The sequence below is a fragment of the Aedes aegypti genome, chromosome 2 (assembly GCF_002204515.2).
Source record: "Aedes aegypti strain LVP_AGWG chromosome 2, AaegL5.0 Primary Assembly, whole genome shotgun sequence".
Taxonomy (NCBI): domain Eukaryota; kingdom Metazoa; phylum Arthropoda; class Insecta; order Diptera; family Culicidae; genus Aedes; species Aedes aegypti.
The window spans coordinates 378,348,761-378,375,932 of record NC_035108.1 but is presented as its reverse complement, the minus strand read 5'-3'; the positions used below and the strand labels follow the sequence as shown (position 1 = coordinate 378,375,932).

General features: G+C 38.9%; 1 protein-coding gene across 14 annotated transcripts in view; it reads left to right on the top strand.

Annotated features, from left to right (window-relative positions):
• Window positions 1-27,172, top strand: part of LOC5565300 (trafficking kinesin-binding protein milt) — a 312,518-nt gene that overhangs the window by 261,512 nt on the left and 23,834 nt on the right. For 12 of the 14 annotated variants that reach the window (XM_021846826.1, XM_021846824.1, XM_021846822.1 and 9 more), the window contains one exon: window positions 18,881-19,159. In XM_021846826.1, the coding sequence (XP_021702518.1) occupies window positions 18,881-19,159 (279 nt within the window). Of the gene's footprint in view, window positions 1-5,599; window positions 6,162-6,192; window positions 6,456-18,880; window positions 19,160-27,172 lie in introns of those variants that run through there. The other 2 variants (XM_021846825.1, XM_021846830.1) reach the window with 2 other exon arrangements.

The window sequence follows — 27,172 nt, the reverse complement described above, 5'->3', positions numbered from 1 at the left end:
AATTCTATAGGATTCCTGGAAGAATTCCTGAAACAGATTGAATGAAATTTTCGGAAGAATCTCAGTAAAGATTTTATTTGAGAAATCCCTTAAAAAAAGTCATCCCTGTATAAACATCCCTGCAAAAAATCCTGGAATTATCCTTGGAGGAATTGCTGAAGGTAGCCCTGCAGCCCTATCACAACCGATATAAATTTCTCATGGTGAACACAAGTTCTTTCTGGAAAAATTCCTGGCAAAAGCTTTGTGGAGAAATCGCTGTAGGGTTTACGGTATAGATTATCTTGAAGGATATTCTGGTAAAATCTCTGAATGGACTCCTGAAGAAATCCCTGGAGATACTTCGAGAGGAATTTTTGAAGGAATCTCTAGTGGTTTCTCTGGAGAAAGACCTGCAGTCCAATTTGAACTATATGATGGACTGAAAATGTCCACATCACATGTGTATAACCTATTAAATTTGATATGTTCCATTTTCTTCAGAAACAGGTTCCAAGTGTCCTTGTATCATTGTGACCAGAATGGCCATACCCACAAATACAGTGCATAGTTCTATTTCAAAGTTCCATATCTTTCATGTAAAGCTAAAAGAACGGGAATCGGTTTAATAATGTATTTTTGAAAGCGTTTTAAAGTCATGGGCCATTTTTGACCCCTAATGTATAATGTGTAACTCTTTCTTAACGTATTAGGGAGGTTAAAGCAAGTAAAGTGGCGTAAGTATAAGTTACAAATGACGTAATTTTCCGTCTCTCTTTTCTTGGCATAAGCCTGCTTCTCAGCTTAGTGTTCAATGAGCACTTTCACAGTATTAAGCTTTCTTTGCCAATGTTGCCATTTTCGCATCCGTATATCGTGTGGCAGGTACGATGATACTCTATGCCCAGGGAAGTCAAGGAAATTTCCATTACGAAAAGATCGTGGACCGACCGGGAATCGAACCCAGACACCTTCAGCATGGCTTCGCTTTGTAGCCGCGGACTCTAACCACTCGACTAAGTAAGGTCCTAAGGTTATCAGGGTCAAAATCTGTTTTTTAAGCTCAAATCAAAGGTGGTTCATTATATTGTCCCCAATAATCACATTTCTCACCTACCCCTATACAAAATTAAAGTTCGTACAATTTTCGCATATTTTATTGACCATACTGTACTGCTATGCTACGCGGTGTAACAATGAAGAAGGACTGCTGCAGTTCTCTCACAAACTACTCATTGCGATTGGGTATAGTGCAGCGGTGCGGCAGTCGCAGCTTTTGATTCGTTTGATAATGATGATGATGAAGATGATTCGAGGTTACAAGACGTGGGCAAATATGTATACGCAATGGCATAAAAAGTGCGTCTTGACTTCAATTGTGTTTACAAGATGATGGTTCTATGAGTGCCTTGTTAGAGCGAAAACTCACATAACTGTCAATTAGAGTGATGCATATTGATGTTAAATTATGCTGCATCTCAAAGGCAAATGTTGGCATATCGAGATCTAGATCGCTAGGCATGTGACCTTGTCTTGTGGTACCTACGGACAAGCCCGCACATTACGTGCCCTAGAAATTTGAGGTCAACTTGCAATTATGCGGTGTGGAGTTTCCTATGGAATGCAGGTCTCGCGCAGAAGCATTGAATTCCAATGAAATCAAGTATGTTATGAAGTCATTAGGGACAATGAACAGCAGCAACAATCCCATGATCCGCGAAAGTATTCCTAAGCTATTGAAATGTCTACCTTGAGTAAATTATAGTTCAAATGAATAAGGAGTCTGTGTAATAGGGTGCAAAGTGAAAGCGTTTTTAGAGTGCTTTTTCAAGTAGGACATCTTTAAATGTTTCACTTTTCTAGATTGATTCACGATTAATGGGCTAACACAGGGTCAACAATTTATTTCTTTTGTCACAATTATCGAATTAACTTTCTCTAGAAGCATAAAAAACTTTCATAACTTTTCCACTAACAACGTCCAATACGTCATGATACTCATTAGAAAAAGTTAATGTCTCTGCAATTCTCATAATCTACATTGCCAAGTATTCATCTTTATCAAGGATGGAAAAAAATCGTCTCTAGCGACAAACAACATGGTATTTGAACGGTCTAAGAGGGCCGTCGCTCTTGCAGCAGCATGATTTGAAAACCTCACCACGCGCGCATTGCACCAACATAAGGAGCATCCGATGCAATGTTTGTAGTGGGACAAAGAGTTTATCGGATAATGTTACAAGTAGCGATCAACTTGAATCATGGCGTATTCGCGCTATTATTTTTCGTCAAAACCATGCCCGAATGATTTTAGAATTGCAAACAATATATCCGATAGATAATAATGGAACAATCCTCAGAATGATAAAACTATGGCTCGCGAACACTTAATCACTAGCCCACACGCAGAACGATGCAAAAATCGCGGAGCGTAGTTTGTTGTGATATCTTAACGACAAAAGGTTGATCGTTGTTGCTATGATCGCACGATAAAGAACAACCGCGATGCATCGTGGATTTTGTCATGATCACTAGATTTCCATCCTTGATCTTTATCATTCCTCAGCTATCGGAAGGACGTGGCCAAAACACTTCTCAATTGTTGGAGACCGTCAATTTTTCTAAAAGCCGGAGCTTAATCCCGAATAATGCCCTTTTGAATGATCAACGGAAAATAAGGCAATCTCTACACAATGTTCTAGTATTGCAACACTTTAAATTTGTGTGACGTTATAAATTTCCCGGAATAAGGGATTCGCCCCTTGAAATTCTAGGTAAAATCCCTAGAAATGTTGGCATCGTGTTTTTTCGTTTATAATTATTGTTGATGTTGTTCAATTTTTCACCCCAAGAAAGTTGGTTTCGAGCGGTACATGAGACCAGTTAAATTTTCTACCAAATTTATTCTACATCGCTATATTTTTCTCACTTCTTCCCAATAGAACCAGATAGTGTGTGAGCTACCGCCCATTAGTCATGGGAGATTGCATATTTAATCGGCATTAGACTGTTTTCCGCTGTTGTTACTATTCCAAGTAACTATCAAGTATGATGCAATAACATTTGCTTACCGATCCGCCCAGCCGGTACCGCAACCACCATAACTCAGGTGCTCAAACGGACCGCGTTCGGATCAAAATTCACACGATTTGCACATACACTGCCGTGCAAAAGTTTGAAGTAACCCCCTATAAAACATATCAAAGTCAAATATTTTGACAAAGAACATTTTTTTGAGTTTCGCTTACCAAAAACACTGAGAAAAAAAACAAAGCATTTTATTTCAGCATTAGAAATTTAGAAAGTTGACGGAAAAGTCTGCAAACTATTCAAAATTAATAAAACAGTCATGCAAGTCATCGTGCAAAAGGTTGAGGCCACCCTACAGTATGATGTAAGTTTGCATTTTCAGTGTATCTTTTGAAAAATGTCATAACTTCAAATGAAAATTTAGTACACAAAATTCAAAAATGCCATAGAATTCAAGAAGCCATAGAGTATTCCAATCACAATTTTGCATGTTGTTTAGGGGGCGACCCCAAACTTTTGCACGGGACTGTATATTGCTGTTGTTGTTTGGTATCACGCCAATCGACAGCAAGTGCGGGCACGCTTCGTATACAACACTAGAGGCAGACCCAATTGATCCATTCAACGCGCCAACAAAGTTCGGCTAATCTACCGTTATGCAAATGACGTCTGTCTGCGGGTTAGGAGGGCTTGTTTGCTTACAGACAACCATCACCATTCATCCTCGCCAGCAATCTTTGCTGCATCTTGGTTGATGTACGGAAATTTTTGATATCAGTACCGGAATCTCCCCAGTTACGGCCATTATTGTGAGCTCATTGTTGCGGGAGGAGTTGGATGCCCTTCGACAAGCACACTGCCATCGACAGTACGGAAACTCTACGGAAGTGGGCAACGTTGTTTCTTTGGATTGAAATCCATAAACCTTAGTTTTATTGGTACTTCTTGAAGAACACCTTGAAATGCTCTTTATCTGCCATTAATTCTAACCGACGAACTCTGAAGCAGTACAAAGCGATTGAGTCTGCATTTGTCCTAGACCTATCTCTATCGCATGTTGATCTGACCTAGTTGGCGTATCGTTTGTCTCTTTGGGCGCAATACAGTTCCTCGTCTTACTTGGAAGAACGGGCGTTGAGAATAGTTTAAACAGCGATAAAGTGCAGCATTGATTGTCTGCTGGAAGATTGGTAACTTGCTCGAACAAGTTGATTGGGAATGGGTGTAGCCAGAAAGGGGCAGTCGGAAAAAGAGTTCGAAATAAACTGGTTGATAACAACTACCAAAAATCTAAATTTGTCCATTTAGTTCAATTCCAAAGTATATGTAACGTGTAGATTTTCGGTAATTGTTAAAACTTCTGGGGTGGTTAGCTACAAGCACGAAAATTAAAATAAAATTATTGGTTACGAAGTTCAATATTGTATTTAAATTTTACAAAATTTGTTTCAAGTATTCATATTTATGGCGCAAATTGCGTCATTATATACTTATTGAACTGCCGTTATACGCATAATTGTCCCATGTTACTTTTTGTGCATTTTGACGATTGGATAAACCCTGGAATAAATTTTATTAAAAATCTACTGGAAATGCCCCCAGAGAAGAAATTCATCCGGTGATAAATGGCAGAGCCTCAGAAGCGACATATCCTAAGATCCTAAGATACTAATACTTGTCTCGGATGAATTAAAGAAAAAGTACTTGAATAAAAATTAAGTATTTCCCTAAAAATATTAGACTTGGACAAGGGTACACGAAACAGTTCATAGAGTTCCGGGCGTATTTCATGTAGGAATTGAAGAGAAAATACCTTAAAGTATCGGTTGATAGATTCCTGGGCGTGTCATTAGTGGAATTTTTAAACGAATACTTTGTGCAAATTTTCAACGTTTCATTGTGAAATGTTTGAAGCATTTTATGAAAATTGCTTCACTAAAATTCGTGACAACATACATGAAGCAATGCCTTGTACTTTAAAAAGTAAAACCTTTGAAAGAATTCCTAGAAAGTTTTGCTGTCTGAGAAAATTCCTGAAAAAATCGCTTAAAGATAAAATTTTGAGAAATTTCTGTCGAAATCCATGGAAAAAATCATTTGAAATCGTTTGTCCACCCCTACTTCCGGGATGGAAATCCTAGTTACGCCCATTGGGTTCATAAAACGGTTAGCTGGTTAAACGAACTCAATTCTATTTCCATGGAATTTTGCATAATATAACATCGATACCTCTTTGAAAGTGGAAATTGCACTTTCTCAATAAACTTTAAAAGACTTTTGGAGAAATTATGTTCATTTAGATGCGCAATTCTGATCACTTAGGCATTAAAACAAACAAACAACCTCCCTGTAGAAGAACGCCATCCATACCGAATGAAAGGGAAATCGAAGGTTAAATTCCCTTCGTATAAACTCCGAATAAACAAATCAAACCATGGAGGCAACCTTTCGAGACCCGGTTCATCGCACTCGCTCTCGTCTTGCACCAGTTTCCCTTTGCCGTCTTTACGTTAATACCTACTACATAATGTTTCAAATCCGCCGTTAAATAAACCATTTCAATAACTTCACGGTTTCCTGACCTACACAGCGCAACAGCAGCGATCAGTTTTACGGTGTTCAAATCGCCGAACCAATTAATTAACAAGTGACCACGAAACGGTAATACTAGTAACATGGTTGTGGAACAAGTTCAAGCGGCAGGTGGTTCTACGATCTAAGAATTCGAGTGATTCAATCGATTAATCAACTATGAAGCATCTCAAAATTATGCGTTGAACAGTCGAGGAAAAAAAACAGTTTTGTCCACGGAAAAATGCTGACCCGTGCCGTCAATGCGTTCCGCAAACGACGGCCTCAAAATTCCGGCAATGGATCGGAACAGCATGAGTTGCCCAGCGCCAGCGAAACGGAAACCGAAACCGAGGACAGTGTCAGCTGTCGTTCGGAACCAGTCAACCATCGGTTCGGCAGGAGAAGCGAATCAGCCGACTTTCCCCACGAAACGGAGGCGTCGAATGCCTCTCACAGCAGAACTCGCCGGCGGTTCCACTTTACCGGGTCCAGTTCGGCCAGTAGTAGTGCATCTTGGCTTCGGTCCCGGTCCCAATCGCGGGACTTGGCCGCAACAGCGTCGACGACAGCCACGAGCAGTACGATAAGTAGTAATCGCGACGAGTGTGGTTCTGTTCTGGTTGTTGAAGGTGGTGGTAAAGGTTCGTCTACGGTTAAGCGATTTACGTCCAAGTGCAAATCCAAATGCAAACGAGACCGCAGAAAAGGGGACGCCACTGTAGTTACTGCTACTGCTGCTTCGACAGCTGGTATTGCTGGTGAAGGTGATGGGATTGACGCCGGCAATACCAGTAGCAGTGTCAATACGGCGGTGGCAACAAGCGTTTCTGGGGGCAGTGCCGGTGGTGGAACTACAACTGCACGGAAAACAGGTGTGAAATGGATGTTTTGACAATCGTTTGAGTGTTTATTATTATGTCGTGGTTGAGAGTGTTTATTTTTCTGCGCATTTGTTTCGGGGCAAAAGTGTAACCAAATCGTTTACCGTTTGAATAATCTACCATTGAACAATTTTCAACTTTGTATACTTTGTATACTTTACTTTTGTCACGTATGTTTGAACACTTCTTATCAATTGGGTTGTTTGGGGTTATTGTTTGCATATTCTGATTATGAACGCCTTCTGAAATTAGTATATTTTGAATCACCCTTCGGCAAATTTTACTACGAGATGACCTGCTATTAGGGTGAATTGAGATGTCATTGAGTGTACAGGTTGAAATTTGTTTTTACCAATTTATAATATCAAAATAGAGATACGGATGCCCAATAAAATTGTGTTCTCCAGAAAATGCGGTCTTTCGATCAAGCGACAAAAAGCTGTAGTTCTTTCATCACTAAACACCCAAATTGAGTTGTCATTAAGCGTATAGGGGTAGTCGTGGCGATTTGGCCAATGGGGTGGAAACAATACCAATAATTTTATAATTCAGTGTTCAAAGAAAAATAAATATATGATGTTCGAAAAATCTGCTCATATATGCTTTCAAAATGTTCTTTAAAATTTAATCTTTCTGCACGGAGCGTTTAGGAATACTTATAACTTTCAAGTGTAGTACAAAAAGTAATTGAATTTTTAGATTACATGAGATAATTTTACAACCAAAAATAGAGTGCTCATGCTCATATCGGCTCGAAAAATGACAAATTTTGAAAAATCATTCATTTGTTCGTAAATTTTACAAGACAAAGGTAATCATTTGGATCTAGTGTATTCATCTTAAAATAGAAGATTCCAACGTTTCTGCCACAGATTTTGGCCTTTTTCAAGGGTAAAATTGTCTATCGTTAAGTCCTGGTTGAAATCGATAGAAAATTTGACACTAAAAAAACAAAAACCGTTGGCCGAAACGTCGGGCAGAATTAAATAAAATCGTTTAAAAACATTAAGACTGAGATAGCCGATTAAATTAATAACATCAAGTACCATTAAATTATAAAAGCTACTTTTAGGATTTTTTTTTCTTTTGTTAAAATAGTTTTTTTTTGTTTTACTCCAAAATATGTTTATGTTGACTTCACTTCAGGCTTGAAAACAAAAAAATAAATAAATAATGCAAAAGTCCAGTAGAGAAATTCCATATGATCGGGAAAAATACCGGACAGACCCGGGAAATCGCAGAACACACCGGGAAAAAGCAATGCGGGTTAAACTAGAAAATTTTGCACGATTGCCTGACATCTTGCATTTTGGAACATGACTATAGTTGCTAGAGAGGTAGTTTACGATTTCTGGTATTTTTAATCCAAATCCTGTAACAAAAACTGTTGGTTTCCCGGAGAGATCTGTGGCAGGTTTGTCTCACAATTGTTGACGTCAGATGCTTTGTGAATTTTTGGCTGAAGATATTATGCAAATTTAAAGGAATCCTAAGGAACCACACGGAACCGCATGGCGTAAAATTATTGAAAACCCGCTTCGGGAGTCTTTATTACTCACATGAAGATTGTCACTGAAGATCCTTTCTTTGGATGTCAAGGGATCATTGCAGGAATTATAGAAAGAATCTGGGAAATAATTGACCAGTTACTTCCAAGTTCTTTGGAAAATCACTGAAAACATAATTAATGGTTTGCTAATACTATTTTCAGTGGATTCTATTATTGATTTTTGCCTGTTTTCGTCTTGAAATTCTTAGCAGTTGGTGAAAAGCTGTGTATTATTGTTTTTTTTCTTGAGTTCTAAGTGGATTTCCAATGAAGTTGTGGATAGTTCAATTGAGAATATCTGTTTGGTGAATTCCTGGCGATACTAATACTGACCCTTGAAGAAACTTTGTTCAGATTTCTAATTTGACTAGTTCGTGATCTTTGATAAAGTCCTTTTGAAATCCCTGGCAAGGTTTTGTATGGCTTTCTGCAGATTCTCAGATTCCAGTCGTTTTCAGGAAATTTCCTGTGAGATTGATGGTGATTGTAATCGTATCTTTTAGTATAAGTTCTTGACGACATTCTTGACTGTATTTTTGGTGCTGGTGTGGATTTATGTCATTTTTTTAGCGAGCATGCAATCATCTGTTTTTGGACGAGATATTGTTTTTGATCTTTATCAATCCTTGGATCCAGGAATCAGCCATGAGCCATGGGTAACGCATAATCTTGAAAACATTCTCTGCATAGTACTGGTTTACTATTCCAAAATTTGCTATCAGCTGGCATGTGCTTAACTTATTGATAGTTCTATATTTAAAATTTGTCACATGAACATACATTTTTCTCGTTGAAGAGAGATTTAGTATCGGGCATATACAATACACCAAAGCCGTTTCCCCACACAAAATGGTCAACTTCAGATGGCTATATCTTCGTCGTTTCTCAACCGATTATTTTCATTTTTACTGTTATAAGCATCAAAATACCTTAATTTTTTAAAAGTTTTGAAAACTATTGATTTAATGGTTACACATAGGTGAAATTTGGACCAAATTATGAACCAATATAAAAAATGTTCTAACAAATAACTATACGTCGAATCAACTAAATGTCTTCACAAATTGCTGAAATAATAAAGAACAAATACGTTGAAGTATAAAACGTGTATAAAACGATTCGACGATCGAAGCAAATTTTTTCGCTAGGTCGCTTTTTTATCGCATTTTTTTTGTCAAAAAAAACCTATTCTTCCATAAATTTAGCACGCCTTTCCTTACGCCTGATACATAGGCAGTCTGCTAACCATACAGCAAGCCAAAATTACCACCCCTACACCTTCCCGCATGAACTGGCGTAGATGCAGGGGTATATCCGGTCTACTGTGGGAGCCAGTTTAATGCATCATCAATTCCTCCCCCTTCCCCTCATTCTGACGTGGCAGGCGCCATTATTGCCTAAAAATAGAAGATAACCAACCCTTTTATACTGAGAGTGTCTGTTAGTCCCAAGCAGTCATCTGGTTGGTTCCTTGTGTAAGTGCAGCTAATCTGGCTATACCGGAGTAGCAACCACGGGCGGCTAATCAATCTCATCACAATCTCTCTAGTTAACAAAAATTTAAAAAGAATGTAGTTTGTCTCAGAAAAAAATTATAAGAATGGGTCGAAAAACGAGCTATCTGAAGTTAACTATTTTTTATTTCAAAACTTATTTGGTACATTTTATACATCCGATACTGTATGAGCTATATTCTATTGCAAAGTCTCGTAATATTCATGAAATTTATCAGTACTGGTGATGAGAAACAAATAAACTGAAGATACTGAAATAATTTGACGCAATGATTTTCTCAATATCATTTCAAACATCGGTTCACTCTTTATGTCAAAATTCAAACTACCTGTAACTTTTGAAGAGTTGCAATCGTAACATATCTATCAATCGTTTATCAATAGTCAACTTATACTATCACAATTGCTGGAATGTTGTGTTACCCTATATTCACGATGCAAGTGATGTGCTGTGAAAATGACTTGATCCAAATGGCACGCATCTCCCAAATAAAGGGAAACGTGCATCTGGAGCCGTTAAACTGTGAAGTGAGGTCTTCATTACATTGTTATTTTCCAACCAATTTTTTTATATTTATTAAACATTTGCAGAACATCGAATTTGTCTAAAATTAAAAATAGGCTTAGCGCAAAGTAGTTTTCTATGAATTTTCCATCTTTTTACTAAAATGTCGGTCTTTGTTTGACCATAACTTCATGAATAGTTAACCGATTCCAAATCTACCTACGTGCTTTTGAAGCTTATTTAGTTGTTTTCAAACTGTGCATATCACACTTATCATTAAAAAATAATTAATGATGTTGTTATTCAACAAAAACTACCCAAAAACATGATTTTTACCGAAAAAAACAAACAATAATTTTTAGGTTTGTATTTTTTTCGCCGTGAATAACATTTTCACTATTTAACTGAAGAAAGCAACTTGTTATAAAATTTATGAATAAAATTTGCTATGATCTTTTTGAGGGTTAACCAATGAGAAAACCTGCTCAGCTTTGACACGTTTAACTGGCAAAAAAAACTTTGTATTTTTCGTTCAAAATTTATGTTTTTGTTAAAAAAACATAATCAAGACTATTTCTACAAAATTTGCTGTATACGCAGTTATAATACAACTTAATCGGCTTCAAAAGCATGTAGGAAGATTTGATATTGGTTGAGTATTCATTTAATTATGGTCAAACTAACATGATTTTTACTATCAAAAAAATTGGAGGCAACTATTTTTAAATAAGTTTATTTTTGATTTTAGCCAAATTTGAAGTTCTACACAAATCTTATTTTATAAATTTAATTTGAAAGAGAATTATGCTAAAAGCTTAAAAATTGGTTAGAAAAAAAAAACAATTTTATGAAGACCTCACTAAGGGCCATATTTTGTAGCTTGGAAATTCACCTTCAAGTTGCTTTCGCCATCTTTTTATTTTTATATTTTTGTCTCATATTTTAAGGTTTCTCTTTTTATGTGACTTGACTTCAAAAAATCATGCGAATTTTTGGTTTTGATTACTTTCGAAAAATAAGCCGCACCCTAAATGTATATCTTCCACTTATTAATCACCACACACATTTTAAAAAAGTAAGGAACGGGACGGACCTGGTGTAGGGGTTAGAACTCACGCCTCTCATGCCGAGGATCAGTGATCGAATCCCATACCCGAAGATAGTCACTTATGACGTAAGAGTTATAGTGATGACTTCCTTCGTAAGGGAAGTAATGCCGATGGTCCTGAATTGAACTAGCACATGGCCAAAAATCTCATTAATAAAGATAGAAAAAAGTAAGGAGCAAGGTGCAAAACAAGAATATAGGAATAGACAAATAAAAAAAATCCAGAAAACAATTTTTTCGATCAAAATTAGCCACTACATTTTCAATGTAATGACAAACAGTTAATTTTGCACTGACACATCTGAAAAAAAAAAATCAGCATGCAAGTGCATATTGCGATACTTTTCCAAATCAATATTCACATGACAATGAGTTTTATTACTTTTAATTTGCGAGCTGCAAAATTCATAGGCGTCTATCTGAGCAGTGAGTAGTGTATGGTATTTTGATTCTGTTGCATGCTCCTGTGGAGCGAGCGGCGAGATCAAGATTAATCATGTCCAATTCCAATGGTGAGCTCGTTCCATGCTTATAATAACACATTCAATCGTGACAACGTTTCGTTTATGTATTTTGCAACATACAATGGATGGTTCGTCACTGTCACTGTGTCGGCATGAACCTTCGTTGCTGTCTTATATAGTTTTAGTACATACAAACTTTTTTTCTTTCATCATTTGTAAAAATAACCTTTGAATAGTTCGACATTATGAATGTCAACGTATATTTTAATCTTTTTTTCAAAATATTTTCACCGCGAAAACAAAATTACAAAAATAGTTTTAAGTAAAAATCTTGTTGCACGAAAAAAAATTGAAAAATATGGGAAAAGAGTCTTAAGTGAGCGTTACGGAATTAGAGGGGAGGGGGTTCGATGAAACTTTACCGAATGTTTCATAGGGGGGAAGGGGGTCAAAGATATCGATTTTTAGCGTTACGTAACTTGTGTACCATGCTTCATCCATGGATCGCATCACCGACCAAATGTGTCTCTCAGATCTTTTCCTCCCTCACTAATAAACACCCTTCCCGTGGTGATTGTAGAGATGCAGAGGTATTCTCGGTCTCTAGAACAAACTGTGCACCATTTGGCGCCAAAACAAATGATCGGTTAGTTAGCCTTATATTTAGCTCAAGGAAGCCACACTAAAAGCACAAATCTGAGGAATTGATGACCAATCAATCAAATTTTCAGCTGACAACACTGTTTTATTCTTTAGATTTATGCTGTTGAAGATTTGAAATGTGGCTTTGATTCATTTTCACCTCAATCACGAAGGGAGGTTTCTTAGTCTAGTGGTAATTTCCGCAGCTTTAGAATAGGATCGTGCTAAAAGTTCGGGTTGGGTTCGGTGCTGGGTTCGAGTTCCGGATGGTCCAGCATCTTTTCGTAAATGAAAAGTGTGGATACGTGATGCCAATATAATATGCAGCTTATTTTACTATACTATAGTTTACTATAAACGTCTTTATTTCTATTAAGAGTTTCTAAATTTTTATAGCTCTATCCCAACACTAAATATGTAAGGCATTCCATAAGTTTGATAACTAAATAACAAGTTATCAATCATAGTTCAATTTTCTTTTACTTTCAAAACAAACCGACTGCTGATTACATTCTCCCGGTAGTGTTCACGTAATCACCCAATTAAACGATCAGGTGCCCTTCCCCAAATCATTTAGCTCTTGTTTTTTCACCCAAAGCTACCAAGATCGTAAATAATTTGCAACAACTTCGACTGCAAAAGTCCTCTCGAAACCTCCGTAGTATCCAGAGGCATCATCAAGTGGCATTTCTGTAAGCTCTTGCTCAGAAGGTAGTCACGAAATATTCTTGTTCCCGGGTCGTGCCCGTGTCATTAGGTACGAGGAGCGAAAAGCTTTTTTGACACTCCGTAAAGTGTCGGACGGAGGCGCAGATGAGTGTCTCAAGTCAAATATTTGCACAATTTTCCATCTCATCGCTGACTACCGAGAATCGTGCGGAAATTTTTTCGTCCAATCTTATGTAATACAGAGGCGCGCCACATTTTGCGCAAAGGGGGGTCTGACACTTCGACTCAATTTATTGTAAGTCGCTTCCAACAATGGCAACAAACCCCCGCGGGCGAAGCCAAATGTAGATTTTTCTTAACGCTCCACTTATTTGTCAGATAAATTGATTGTTTATGAATGTTTTCCAGCGTTCGAAGACGAGTAACAATTGATGGTCGGCAATTTTTGGGAGCGGGTGGGAAAATCGAACGCCGTTTGGAATACGCCTCCGCGAACGCTGCCGACTGTGAGCAAAATTGGTCGTAAGTGAGTCGAAATTACCGCATTTTCGAAGGAGGCGCAAGATTTTCAGAGCACAACACGAGAAACGTGAGAATCGTGCAAACTACCAAGTCCAACTGGGGGTGTCCAATATTTGGAGCACATTTTCGAACGGATGATCGATATTGAAAGCCGAACTACCGCCGATGGGAAAAAGTTACATAAAGCTGTTGATACTCCAACTCGGTGATCAACTCTTGTGGAAATGCGGTGATGTGTGTTGTTTCAGCTAATTCGAAAGTAATTTCGTGTTTAAAAGCTTTGCCAGTCGCCTGGAATGGAGAAGCGCGTTCCGATGGGGTGCATCTTCAGTTCACGCATCACGAACCGCTAAGATTGGTCGCTTTGTGCGCGAGTATTCATGAGAACGACGCCTACGTCTGGGACAACATCCACATCCATTCGATGCAATGCAACTTCAATAGTGCAGTACAGTCGTTTGCAAAGAATGTGCTGCATCAGTACACCAGCATTGTATAGCGATGGAACCTAGAGGCTGGAATGTGTGACCCAGAAAGTAAAACGTTCTGCTCCGGGAAATTGGAAGTGACATCTCTGCCTGAGGTCAAAGCACCCATAATGCTTCCGAGTATAACGGAGCTGTGAGTCAAATTATGACTGATTCTTTTTGCTTTTTGTATCAGCTGTTGACTCCGTTGAAGTTGACAGTAATTTCTCTAGACAAATAGACAGAAGAAGACTGATTATGGCATTTTCCTAATGTTTGTACATTTGTTTCTTCACGACTTATTCTGAAACCGTATTTGAAATTGGTAAGAATTAGATTGATTAATACGGCTTCAAGAAACTTTAACAAAGTTCACTATTTTTGTTATAATTTTGGAATGTTTTAATATACTGCAATTAGATAATATAAATAGAATTCAAATAGCACTGATGTTATTATCAAATGAAACCGAAGAACAAGATTCGTCCAGAAACCATCTTGGAGACTTGGTCGCCTTTTTAGCGCTAAATAGTTTTTAATTTTCGTAAAGTCTCTTCTTTAAGCAAAATGGTATCCTCAGTTTTTTTTAATGCCTTAGTAAATTATCTTATGATGTTTTTTCTCCTTTTGTTTTTTTTTCGTTATTTCTTTCTTTTTCGACCTTTTGTCTTTCGACATTATGTCCTTTCTTTATGATGTATGAACTGTTGTTGACATCTCCATTGTCTAGTGTCTTTCTACAAGGCTTCCTTTCACAGACGAGGAATTCAACGAAACACGACGAAATCATCAATTTATGGTGTCAGCAGACATGTTATAAACATAATATAATCTTCACAGTAAAGTTACACAACAAAAAATAAAATGAAATATCACGTCATTTTCGATGCACATCATTCGCGTCGTGAGTGTTGAGTAAAAATAGACTCTAATCATTGTAATAATAAAGTAAATCGACCAATCACGTCATTTCATGTTTTACAACTATTTGAATGTGATTTTGCGCAATATACACTACGTGAGTGATGTCCGTAGAAAACAACGTGATATTACAATGTATTTTTTGATTCGTGAATATGATGATTTTGGTGGAAAATATTACGATAAATATTTTCAATCCGAGTGAGCCTTTAGTTCATAAAATATTTGGTATAATGTTTAAGAAAAGATGAAGAAGTTTGGTGCCTTTTTGAGATGATCTCATTAAGTGATCACTCAATGGGGTTTTTTCATCTTCCAATATTTTAGTTGAAATAAATAAAAAAAAAATTAATGATGATAATTACCACAGGAAAAACAAACACTCGTAATGTTTCTTGCAATCCTGAATTTCTGTAGTTTTTTTTTTTTTTTTTGGTTTAAAGGGATTCTAGGGTATATCCTGATGAGCTTTTAGAAAAAAATCTCAAAAAAACCATCACAAAAATTTCTGTGTGAAATTTTGGAGAAATGCTTAAAATATTCAATGAACATTTCGGAAAAAAATGCTTACATAATCAAGATGCTACAACTCGTGGAGAATCCAGTATCCCTCAGAAATGCTGACAAGGCTTATTATAGGGATTTTGAAGATTTTTTTTTTTTTCAGGAATTCCTTCAAAAAATCTGAGAGGAGTTCATATATCGATTGTTTTCAGAAATTCTTGAAAACATTTCCACAAGACTTTCTTAATAAATTCACACAAGAATTCTCCTAGGATAGGCTCCTGAAAATTTTTCTAAGGTAACCCTCCAGGAACTGATTCAGGTAAGTAATTCTTCCAGAAGATTTCTCCATGATTTCTTAATCAGCTTGCTCAAGGATTTCTTGTAATTTTGCTCCTGGTTTTTCTCGTATAGATTAACCTAGTGATTTCCCCGCCATTTTATCAAAGCATTACTCCAACATTATTTTAAATAGTTTATTTTGGACTTCCACCATAAAATGGTGCGGCCAATATTTAAGGGATTTCTCTAAAATTTTATATAAATATAAATATTCCAGGGAATCCTTCAGCTCTCTAACGCTGACACCTTCTGTAATTTCCCCAGTGATTGCTCCGAAAATTGCCCAAGAATACTCCATAGATTTCCTCCAAGTTTTTTGTTCTGGCATTTGTTCCACCAATTTCTCTGGTTGTTATTACAGGAGATTTTTGCCTACAGGAATCCTTCAGAAATACTGACAAGGTTTATTCCATGTTTTAAAGCAGTTTGTTTTTAAAAAATCAGTTTTTCCTATATGCCGATTTCTTTCAGTAATTTTTCAACACATTTCCATAAGGTTTCCTTTAAAAAATCAACCAGGAATTGCTCTTGAAATGTCTGTAGTGTAAACCTCCAGGGACTGATCTAGAAAGTTCACAACCGTCTCCTTAAGTAATTCTTCCAGAAAACTCCTCCAGGGTATGAATTTGTTCCGTGATTCCTTGCGATGCTCCTCCAGCAATTTTTCATAAAGATTTTTCTAGGGATTTTCCCGCCATTTCATCCAAGGAAAAATCCAACAGAGCATTCCAAAAATTACTCGACAAATATCTCATTTTTTTCATGGATACTTCAAACAGTTTATTTAAAGTCTCCACTATGAACTGTTACAGCCAATATTCCAACCATTCCTCAGAATACTTCTTTGTGAATTTCCGCAAAGTCTCCGCCCGAGGCTTTCTATGGTTTTCCCAATTTTTTTTAATTGAATTATATAATAATATAAAATTATAATTTATTATATAATTTGTAAAAATATATACGTGTTCCAATTTTGTGGGCTGCCAGTCCATTTCTTTATTTCTTCAATTTGGTAAGGTACCGTGGGGTAAGTGGATACAGAAAAATCAATAGTCAACTTTATCGTTATGTACAGCTAACGTTAATAATGTAATTCAAACTTTTTTTCTGTGGATGACATGAGAAGGACTAATGTACTTCAAATCGTGAATTATTTTGATTTTTCTGATGGTTATGTATTGAGTTTGAGGGACTTGAAAATTTGCGCCAAATGATCCCCTTGTCCCACCATGGTGGGGTAAGTGGATCACCAATACAAAAAATCTATTCTCAAAACAAATGAGGTGTAATTATGAATAGTAAGAATGAGATTACTCTCGTTCTTGTTATTAGTGCTAGTTATGTTACATTTTGATACTTTAGACATCAAAAAGTATCTTTATTTAATCAAAATTTATGACAAATATTTAAACATTAATTCACACTAAAAAAATATTGTAACCAGAATAATTTGGATAATATTCATCTATTTTATTCTCATAAGTTATAGAGACGTATTGTAGGATTATTCCTAATGATGTTTTCGAAAAATACTTGAAGTTTAAAAATATTAGTTACATTTACTTCTGTTTAAAACACTGAAATCTTTTTATTCTATTAATAAATATAATTGTACCATCTATCTAGAACAATAAATATCGCCAAATGAGGTACGAGAATATGCTTTCAATTGTAAAATTTGTTTATTATGTTTTTTATTTGCAATTCAGCTTAGATAAACCATGAAAAGTTTTGTTTGAATTTTGCAATATTCATTCTTTCATATTTTTTTTTTTTACGAGAAAGACTAAAAATACTTTTAGGTGGATTGATTCAAATTTTATATGCTCAATTTGACAAATTTAAGCTAGTAATGAAAAAAGTTAAAAGAAATCAACATTTGCGGATATTAAAACTTATTCAAATGCTTGTAAGCAGTCTGCCAATAAATGATAATAATACTTGATCCACTTACCCCACCCCATTAAAAAGTAGGGGGAAGTGTACCATGTCCAATATATCTGTATTTATTTATAAAAATCACATATTTTTCATTGTCATTCACTCAATTAGAACTGAAATGCTCACCATGTGTTGAAAAAACTAATAGTATTCGATTTTAGACAGAGATACAATGGATTTTTGATTGATAGAAAACAATTTTGAAATAAATTGATTTTTGCAGTTAACAAGTTTGCTTGTGTTAGTGTACGTGTATTACCAGTTTTGCAATAGTATCAGTGTGGACATAAGAATATAACCTGAAACGAAGCAATGGTGCGAAAACATTCAACATATTCAAGTATTTATGCTTAATATAGACAAATGATCCACTTACCCCACTGATACACTTCCCCCACTGTACCTTACCGCTTTCGTAAAAGATCCCATTTGGGATATATTGTACCCCTTCAAAAGCTTCAAAAACTCAACGGAAGGACAATTCAAGGCTAGGAAAGTGCAATTTTAAGGTCTAAAGAATAATTTGAAATAAATCGCATTTTGCAAGCGCAGTATTATTACGTATTATTAAGTATTACTGCCACTACTCGAAACATATTTTTCAATTCTATAATTCAAATGATTAAAAAAAAATATTCTGTACGTAACTAAAAATAAATAATAGGTAAAAGATTGCAATGTTGCAACAATTGAATCCATACTCGTAAGTCAACGAGCACGCTACAACTTAATCTTGTTACTGCAAAAACCGTTCCTAAAGTGTTTCTAGCTCATTTACACACAAATTTTAAAACAATTTACTATTTATATATACCATACCAGCTGGGACAATTTTCTCCACCTTGTTTCCAATTAAAGGCCACCTACCGTCCACAATTTCAAGTTCAAGTTTAAAACGTCGCCACTCTACAGATCTATTTATAGGTAAATTACGAAGAACACGCTCCACTTGTATTGTAGTGCACAATGCTTCAAAACTGCTGCTGGAGGCATACAACCGTCATACAAAATATCGATTTTATTCGATTACGGTCGCTTTTTATATATTTATACCTTATTTACAGTTTGTTTTGCCTGTTTTCTATACATCAATCACGGTTTAGTTGTTTTATGCAATACACTCTTTCGGTTCCGTTGTGGTGATTGGTAACCGAGTTATCGAATTGCGATGCATTCTTGCCCTAGGTTGATGAATATACCTAATCATTATGAAACTTGAACACTATCACTAATAGTCTTTCCCTTCATTATCTTTCGTTCTATTACAGTCCTATGCGGTAATCGTGTAAGCCAAATGACCCGCGCGTACGATGACATAGATGCCGTAACGCGCCTGCTAGAGGAGAAGGAGAAGGACCTGGAGCTGACGGTGCAAATCGGGAAGGAACTGCTCACGCAGAATACGCACCTCGAGAACCGGGTAGCCGAGCTGGAGCAGGAGCTGAAGAACACGAACGAAAACCTAGCGCAGCTCGCCCACGAGCTGCACCAGAAGAACGAGCTGATCGGGATATTGACCAACGATGTGGACGACAGCAGCGAGAATGGTAAGGTTTTTCATCCTTCAACACTTCAAAATCAAGATGAAATTTCTGGCGATTCCTAAAAATAGTGCCCATTGAATAGATGCAGTAGTTACGATATTGCAATGCAAGCCAAAGCCAGATGCTTGTAACTACATGAAAAGACATTTAGTTCATCCGTAGATGCTATGTTCACACATCCGGAGAAGTGTGTATTGAATAAACATTCTATGACTTCTTGATCAGAATGAGGTTATGTCGAATTTCGTTCACTTGGAAATTTCCATATTTTGTAAGGATTCCGTTTAGCCGACTAACTTCACTCAAACTAGAAACATTTGTACAAAGTTTTTTTTTTTTCAGCCGAATCGTTCAGCAGAACGCAGAGCCTTCTTGTAAGCCTTGCGAGCCGACTTGAACGATTCTGATCCAGCTGAACGTCGTCTGTCCCAACTCCTTCTACATAGTTTCCTGAATCTAGTCAGATCGAAATTCCACCATGGGGTACATCTTGTAGTCTTCACAGACCGCAGAGGACATGCTTCTGCAAAAGCTTCCATAATGTAGGATGTTGTTGTATCAACGGCATCATCCAAATCACTTGGATTTTCAATGGACGGAGAGTATCCATGAAATTTGGTCGCAATCAAATCAATATAGAGTTCCAAGTTTGTTGACCGGAAGTTCCTAAAAAGCAAAGTCTGCGAAGTTACATTCGAATGTCCAAGATTTAGCGATTATCAGATAATGATTCCTCATCTAATACATGCCAATTCGTCAACTCGTGACTAATTCTGTTCAAGAATGTTCTTTTATGCTGAAGATTGATCTGGGCTATCATAACGGTAGCCACTACCCACACTAGGCAGGAAGCTTTTTGCAGTCTCAGCACGAAAAACCAGAGCGGTATCTATTGAAAGTCGCCAATGGCGAAAAAGAACAGTATACACTGTGTAAAACGCGTAATGCGAATCCATATAGGTGATAATTTAAACTGAATTACAACATATTCATAATCCCACCCTTATTTAGCCTCAGGCTTGAGACTGAAGAAGGGCAGCCGATTATCTCGGAGAAAAACATTGTCGACTGCACCATTTCTCCGGGTGGCGCAGAAAGGGAACAATACTGTGGAGGGCGCCCTGGTACTTCTAATACTAATTCTGAAACTAATGTATTCTGAGATATATCGAAACATGTGTTTTTTCTTTTTCTTTATTAACGAGATATTTAGCCCCGGGCTAGTTCATTTCGGGACCAACGGCTTTACTTCCCTTCCGAAGGAAGTTGTCACTGTAATAAATGACTATCTCTGGAATGGGAGTCGATCCCAGGTCTAACCATGTTGTATGAGCTAAATTCAATTTTCTTGTCTTATGAAAGATAACTCATCCCAAAAATTTCATGACTTGGCAACATGACGGTGTTTTCTACATATCTGGTTCCTCCAAGAAATGTCCAATTAATCTTACCAGAGAGTGAACGTTGGAACTACTACAGGGGATAGGCAAAATGATTGAGATAGGCAAAATTTTGCCCAAATTCAAATGCTTATAACTTTATGAAAAATGAATGAAATTGGATGCATCTGGAAGCAGTCGACGGCAAATTTGGTCCAGTTTTAGGAACTTCCTTGGCCATGCATATTGGCCACTGGACACCGGAGATGTTCCGGATTTTCTGAGGTCATGTCCAAATGTCATTTTTTCTGTCGCTTGTATTTTTGTGCGGTGTAAAGTTAGATAGATGTTTGCAATTTTCCTAGAAACTAGAACTAATAGGAAGTTGAATGCCACCGGACGCATTAAGATTGGTTGGAAATCTTCAGAAATATGACCATTTCCGTAAAACTGGTTCCGGGAAGCATGGTCAGTCATGTTTGTATTTCCAATCATGTAAATATTATCCGGAGCTATATCCAAGTGGACATCAACCTTAAAAATGATGTTTCCTGCAGCGTATTCAGAACCATTAGATGCACAGACCACTCTATAGAAGGTTCCAGGTGCCCTGGGGGAAGTGGTCAATTAGGAACATATCTGGAACCATATCAATATGGGCATCAAACTTCATGATTTTCAAAGGTTATGCTTTCCGAAGCGTTTCCAGCACCACCGGCTGCCATGACCACTTTATAGAAGATTCCAGGTGCCCCGGGGATGTGGCCAATTCAAAACATGTCCGAAAACACATCAATATGGGTAAAAACATCAAGATTTTTGAAGGTGATGCTAATAGAAGTTTCCAAGTCACATGGATCTTACTGTTTATGGTAGAATGTGATTCTAAACAGATGAACGGACATGTTCCGAATTGGCCACATCCCCCGGGGCACCTGGAACCTACTATAAAGTGGTTATGGCAGCCAGTGATGCTGGAAATGCTTCGGAAAGCATAACCTTTGAAAATAATGAAGTTTGATGCCCATATTGATATGGTTCCGGATATGTTCCTAATTGACCACTTCCCCCAGGGCACCTGGAACGTTCTATAGAGTGGTCTGTGCATCTAATGGTTCTGAATACGCTGCAGGAAACATCATTTTTAAGGTTGGTGTCCGCTTGGATATAGCTCCGGATAATATTTACATGATTGGAAATACAAACATGACTGACCATGCTTTCCGGAACCAGTTTTACGGAAATGGTCATATTTCTGAAGATTTCCAACCAATCTTAATGCGTCCGGTGGCATTCAACTTCCTATTAGTTCTAGTTTCTAGGAAAATTGCAAACATCTATCTAACTTTACACCACACAAAAATACAAGCGACAGAAAAAATGACATTTGGACATGACCTCAGAAAATCCGGAACATCTCCGGTGTCCAGTGGCCAATATGCATGGCCAAGGAAGTTCCTAAAACTGGACCAAATTTGCCGTCGACTGCTTCCAGATGCATCCAATTTCATCCATTTTTCATAAAGTTATAAGCATTTGAATTTGGGCAAAATTTTGCCTATCTCAATCATTTTGCCTATCCCCTGTATCTATCTATACATTTTATCTTTAGATTTCATTTGCAAAACCAAAAGTTGAATTCATTGTTATCTGGATTTAAATAAATAGAGTGACCATTGCACTCGAAGAACTGGGTATGCAATCAGCGAAAAAAGTTAGTAACCAAATGTTGTTCTTCCAAACAAAATGCTCAAGTGTGGGGATATGTATCTCAACTTCTGGTAGTCCGAATTTGCTGAAAGTTGTGTGTATTAAACTCCTTGGAAAATGACTGAAATTTAGTGAGCTCAGTATACTCAAAACTTTAGATTATTTGTAGTTCGCCATCCAAATTTCAGCCAATTCAGCCTACCAGAAGCTGAGATTCATTCATTTATTTAGTTAACATCTAAACAGATAACACTGAATGAACAATGTCATGCAACAATACTCGGTTCGTGGCCGCATCTCTCCATCCTCGGTTCTGCCCCACGCTCGCCAAATCGATACGCACTTGATCCGCCCACCTAGCTCGCTGCACTCCACGCCTTCTAGTACCAACCGGATCCGATGCGAACACCATCTTTGCAGGGTTGCTGTCCGGCATTCTTGCAATATGCCCAGCCCATCGTATCCTCGGATACTGGATTCGCCGTAGAGTTGAGCGAGCTCGTGGTTCATCCTTCACCGCCACACACCGTTTCCTGCACACCGCCAAAGATCGTGCAAAGCACCCGACGTTCGAAGACTCCGAGTGCTTGCAAGTCCTCCTCGAGCATCGTCCACGTTTCATGCCCGTAGAGGACTACCGGCCTTATGAGCGTTTTGTACATGATACATTTGGTGCGGGTGTGAATCTTTTTTAACCGCAGCTTCTTGTGAAGTCCAAGCAGGGCCGACTTCCACTGATGATGCGCCTCCGTATTTCACGGTTAACGTTATTGTCAGCCGTCAGCAAGGATCCAAGGTAGACGAACTCGTTGACCACCTCGAACGTATCCCCGTCTATCGTAACACTTCATCACCAGTCCAACATTTGTTGCCTCGCGTTTCAGGCGGATGTACAGGTCTGCCACCTTTTCAAATGTTCGGCAGACAATGTTCATATCATCTGCGAAGCAACAAATTGACTGGATCTCATAAAAATCGTACCCCGGCTGTTGAGCCCGGCTCTCCGCATAACAGTTTCTAGCGCAATATTGAACAACAGGCACGAAAGTCCATCACCTTGTCGTAGTCCCCGGTGGGATCCAAACGAACTGGAATGTTCGCCTGAAACCTTCACACAATTTTGCACACCCTCCATGGTCGCTCTTATCAGTCTCGTTAGCTTCCCGGAAAAGCTGTTCTCGTCTATAATTTTTCATAGCTCTACGCGGTCGATACTATCGTATGCCGCCTTGTAATCGATGAAAAGGTGATGCGTTGGGACCTGGTATTCACGACATTTTTGGAGGATTTGCCGTACAGTAAAGTCTGGTCCGTTGTCGATCGGCCGTCAACGAAGCCGGATTGATAACTTCCCACGAACTCGCTTACTATAGGTGACAGACGACGGAAGATGATCTGGGATAATACTTTGTAGGCATGCGGCCTACATGCGTTAGAATGGTGATCGCTCGAAAGTTCTCACACTCTTACTTGTCGCCTTTCTTGTAGATGGGGCATATCACCCCTTCCTTCCACTCCGGTAGCTGTTCTGTTTCCCAGATTGTGCTTATCAGCCGGTGCAAACAAATGACCAACCTCTCCAGGCCCATCTTTATGAGTTCAGCTCCGATACCATCCTTACCAGCACTATTGTTCTTGAGCTGGTGAATGGCATCCTTAACCTCCCTCAAAGTGGGGGCTGGTTGGTTTCCCTACTCCGCAGTACCGACGAAGGCGTTTTTTCCGTTGTCCCGACCTTCATTGGCTGTGCTCTCAGCGCCGTTCAGATGTTCATCGAAGTGCTGCTTCCACCTTTTGATCACCTCACGCTCGTCCGTCAAAATGCTCCCATCCTCATCCCTGCACATCTCGGCTCGCGGCACGCAGCTGTTGCAGGATGCGTTGAGCTTCTGATAGAACTTGCGTGTTTCTTGAGACCGGCATAGCTGTTTCATCTCCTCCAGGCGGCGTTTTTTCTCCCGAAAGAGGCGGGTCTGCTATTGCCGTTTCCGTCTATAACGCTCCACGTTCTGCCGGGTCCCTTGCTGCAGCATGACCGCCCGCGCTGCGTTCTTCTCCTCCAGTATCTACCTACATTCCTCGTCGAACCAATCGTTCCGTCGGCTCCGTCCCACGTACCCGAAGTTTCTCTCAGCTGCATTGTTGATGGCTGCCTTCACTGTTCTCCAGCAGTCCTCAAGAGGGGCTTCATCCAGCTCACCCTCTTCCGGTAATGCAGCCTCGAGGTCCTGGGCGTATGCGGCTGCGACATCCGGTTGCTTGAGCTGCTTTAGGTCGTACCGGGGCGGCCGTCGGTACCGTACGTTGTTAACGACGGAGAGTTTTGGACGCAGTTTAACCATCACCAGATAGTGGTCAGAGTCGATGTTAGCGACACGTCATGACGTCGATATTTTCGGAGAAGTGCCGTCCATCAATCAGAACGTGGTCGAATTGTGATTCCGTCTGCTGTGGTGATCTCTAGGTGTATCGGTATGGAAGGCTGTGCTGGAAGTAGGTGCTACGAATGGCCATATTCTTGGATGTGGCGAAATCAATTAGCCGTAAGCCGTTTTCGTTCGTCAGCCGGTGGGCGCTGAACTTTCCAATCGTCGGTTTTAACTCCTGCTCCTGGCCAACCTAAGCGTTTAGCTCTCCTATGATGATTTTGACGTCATGGTTTGGGCAGCTGTCGCACTCGCGTTCGAGCTGCGCGTTGAAAGCGTCTTTATCATTATCAGTGCTTCCGGAGTGAGAGGTGTGCACGTTTATTATGCTGAAGTTGAAGAACCGGCCTTTGAGCCTCAACTTGCACATTCTCTCATTGATCGGCCACCACCCGACCCAGCGTCTCTGCATATCACCCATCACTATAAAAGTTATTCCCAGCTCGTGTGTGTTGCCGCAGCCCTGGTAGATGGTATGGTTACCTCTCAACGTTCGCACCATTGATCCCTTCCAACACACTTCCTGCAACGCTACGATGCCGAATCCACGGTCCTTCAGCACGTCGGCGAGTATGCGTGTGCCCCCGATGAAGTTGAGAAATTTACAGTTCCACGTACCGAGCTTCCAATCGCTAGTACCTTTACGTCGCTGTGGTCTTCGCCGATTGTCCCGGTTCGTATTCTCTCGTTGATTATACGTTGCTTGACACCAACCCCCTAGATTTCCGGAGGACCATTCCCCCTAAATGTTCGGAAGACCAAAGTTCCCACCGGGGTTGGTTACCATATCTTCCCTAAGGTTACTCGTATCATGGCCAGTACCACGAGGAGGATGCTGGGCAAGAGGCTAAGGACCGCACAAAGGGGTCTATTTTATTCCTGCAGGTACGCGAGGTACCAATGGTACGCCATGCCCAACCATTTACCAACCGAGAAGCTGAGATACAGATCCCCAAACTCGAACATTTTGTATAGAAAAACAGCATTTGGTTACTAACTTTCGTCACCGACTATACATAGCTAGCATACAGCCATGTGACCGAGTCATCCAAAAGCTCTAGAATCAAGCTTTTTGGAATTAATTTGGAATATCATGAACATTGATAAAATGCTAGCTGGATTTAAGAACCACACATTTAGTGGCAAATTATCTGCTCAATTGCAAAATTACCTAGAACATAAATAAAATCTTTTGGACATATCGGCCAGAATATTTCAAACGAGTGTAACTTCTCCTGTGAACAACATCTTTTCACATTGCTAGAGAGCTTATTCAAGCCCACAATTCTCTTCCTGGTAGTGGGATTCAATTACGTGGGTATAATCAAACGCGGTCTTCAAATTTTAAGAAAGATGTTGTTTACAGAAGTAGTTACGCCCCTTAAATTGTTGCCGCCGATATGTTGTTTCATTTATAACGTTTATGCTATATTTGAACAGAATACACTCAAATCCGCACGTTAAACATGTGTAGGATAAAGTCCTCCTGAAAGGACAGATTTGATTCCACTCAAAATTTCCCAGTAGCTTTTTTTCGTGTCAAAATGGGCTACCTCAACCTACATCTACCCTACTGTTGTAAGCGAACCATATCCTCAACTTCATCCTAAAATCATAATAATCGATCCGTTTTCATACGCTTGTTGTTGGACTCGTGGTTCGTATTACGTCTCATTTTCAATGCCATTCCGTGTTTTGCTCAACATTCAAATGTGCTGCTGCTGTGCGACCACCGCAACAACAGTAGAGAACAACCACAGCGATCAATACAATTATTATGCGCTATTCAAAGTTCCTACGAGGCAAAAAGAACCCCGTTCGAACCAGTCTTGCTTGGCACGTGCTCAAACGGTCTGGCTGCTTCTATCCAGTTCTATCTCACCCAATTATTTGGGGGACAGTGCTATCGTTGTATTCTCCTTAGCGCAGTAATCAGTTCTGGTCAGGCGTTGCAGAATTCGCTCTCATTCGAGTATGAAGCACGATCAAAGCAAGCACAGAAAAACATCCCATCCGTTGCGGTCCACGATCGTCATTGTATCGCAAGGTGTAACAAGTCTGATAAATGGAAGCAGCGAGCGAAAGCCCCAACGAAAGAGCGATGATAAAATCCATTTTTCTCGCTTGTTTACCGTTGGGGATAGGTGTTTTTCTTTACTGGCACGATAAACCATCCACGAACTTCCAATAACAACAGTGTCCCCCAGGCTTGGAGCATGTTTAGAGGGGTTTTATCATGCACTACTATCCCCCCAATCTGATCAAACTTGTAGCAGTATACGATAAACAGTCTCTCATAATGTGCAGCATGTTATGATAGTTACAGAGAGCGATACGTGAGAGATTCTCTCAATTTTCTCAGGATTCAATCCCTGGTTCTGGTTGTTAGCCATCACCACCTCTTGCCATCCCTGATCTTACGTTTGAACTGATAACAAAGTGAAACGTCTTGAATTTCGTGCATCGCATTTCGTTGTTTGCTGATTAGCTTATCAACGAGT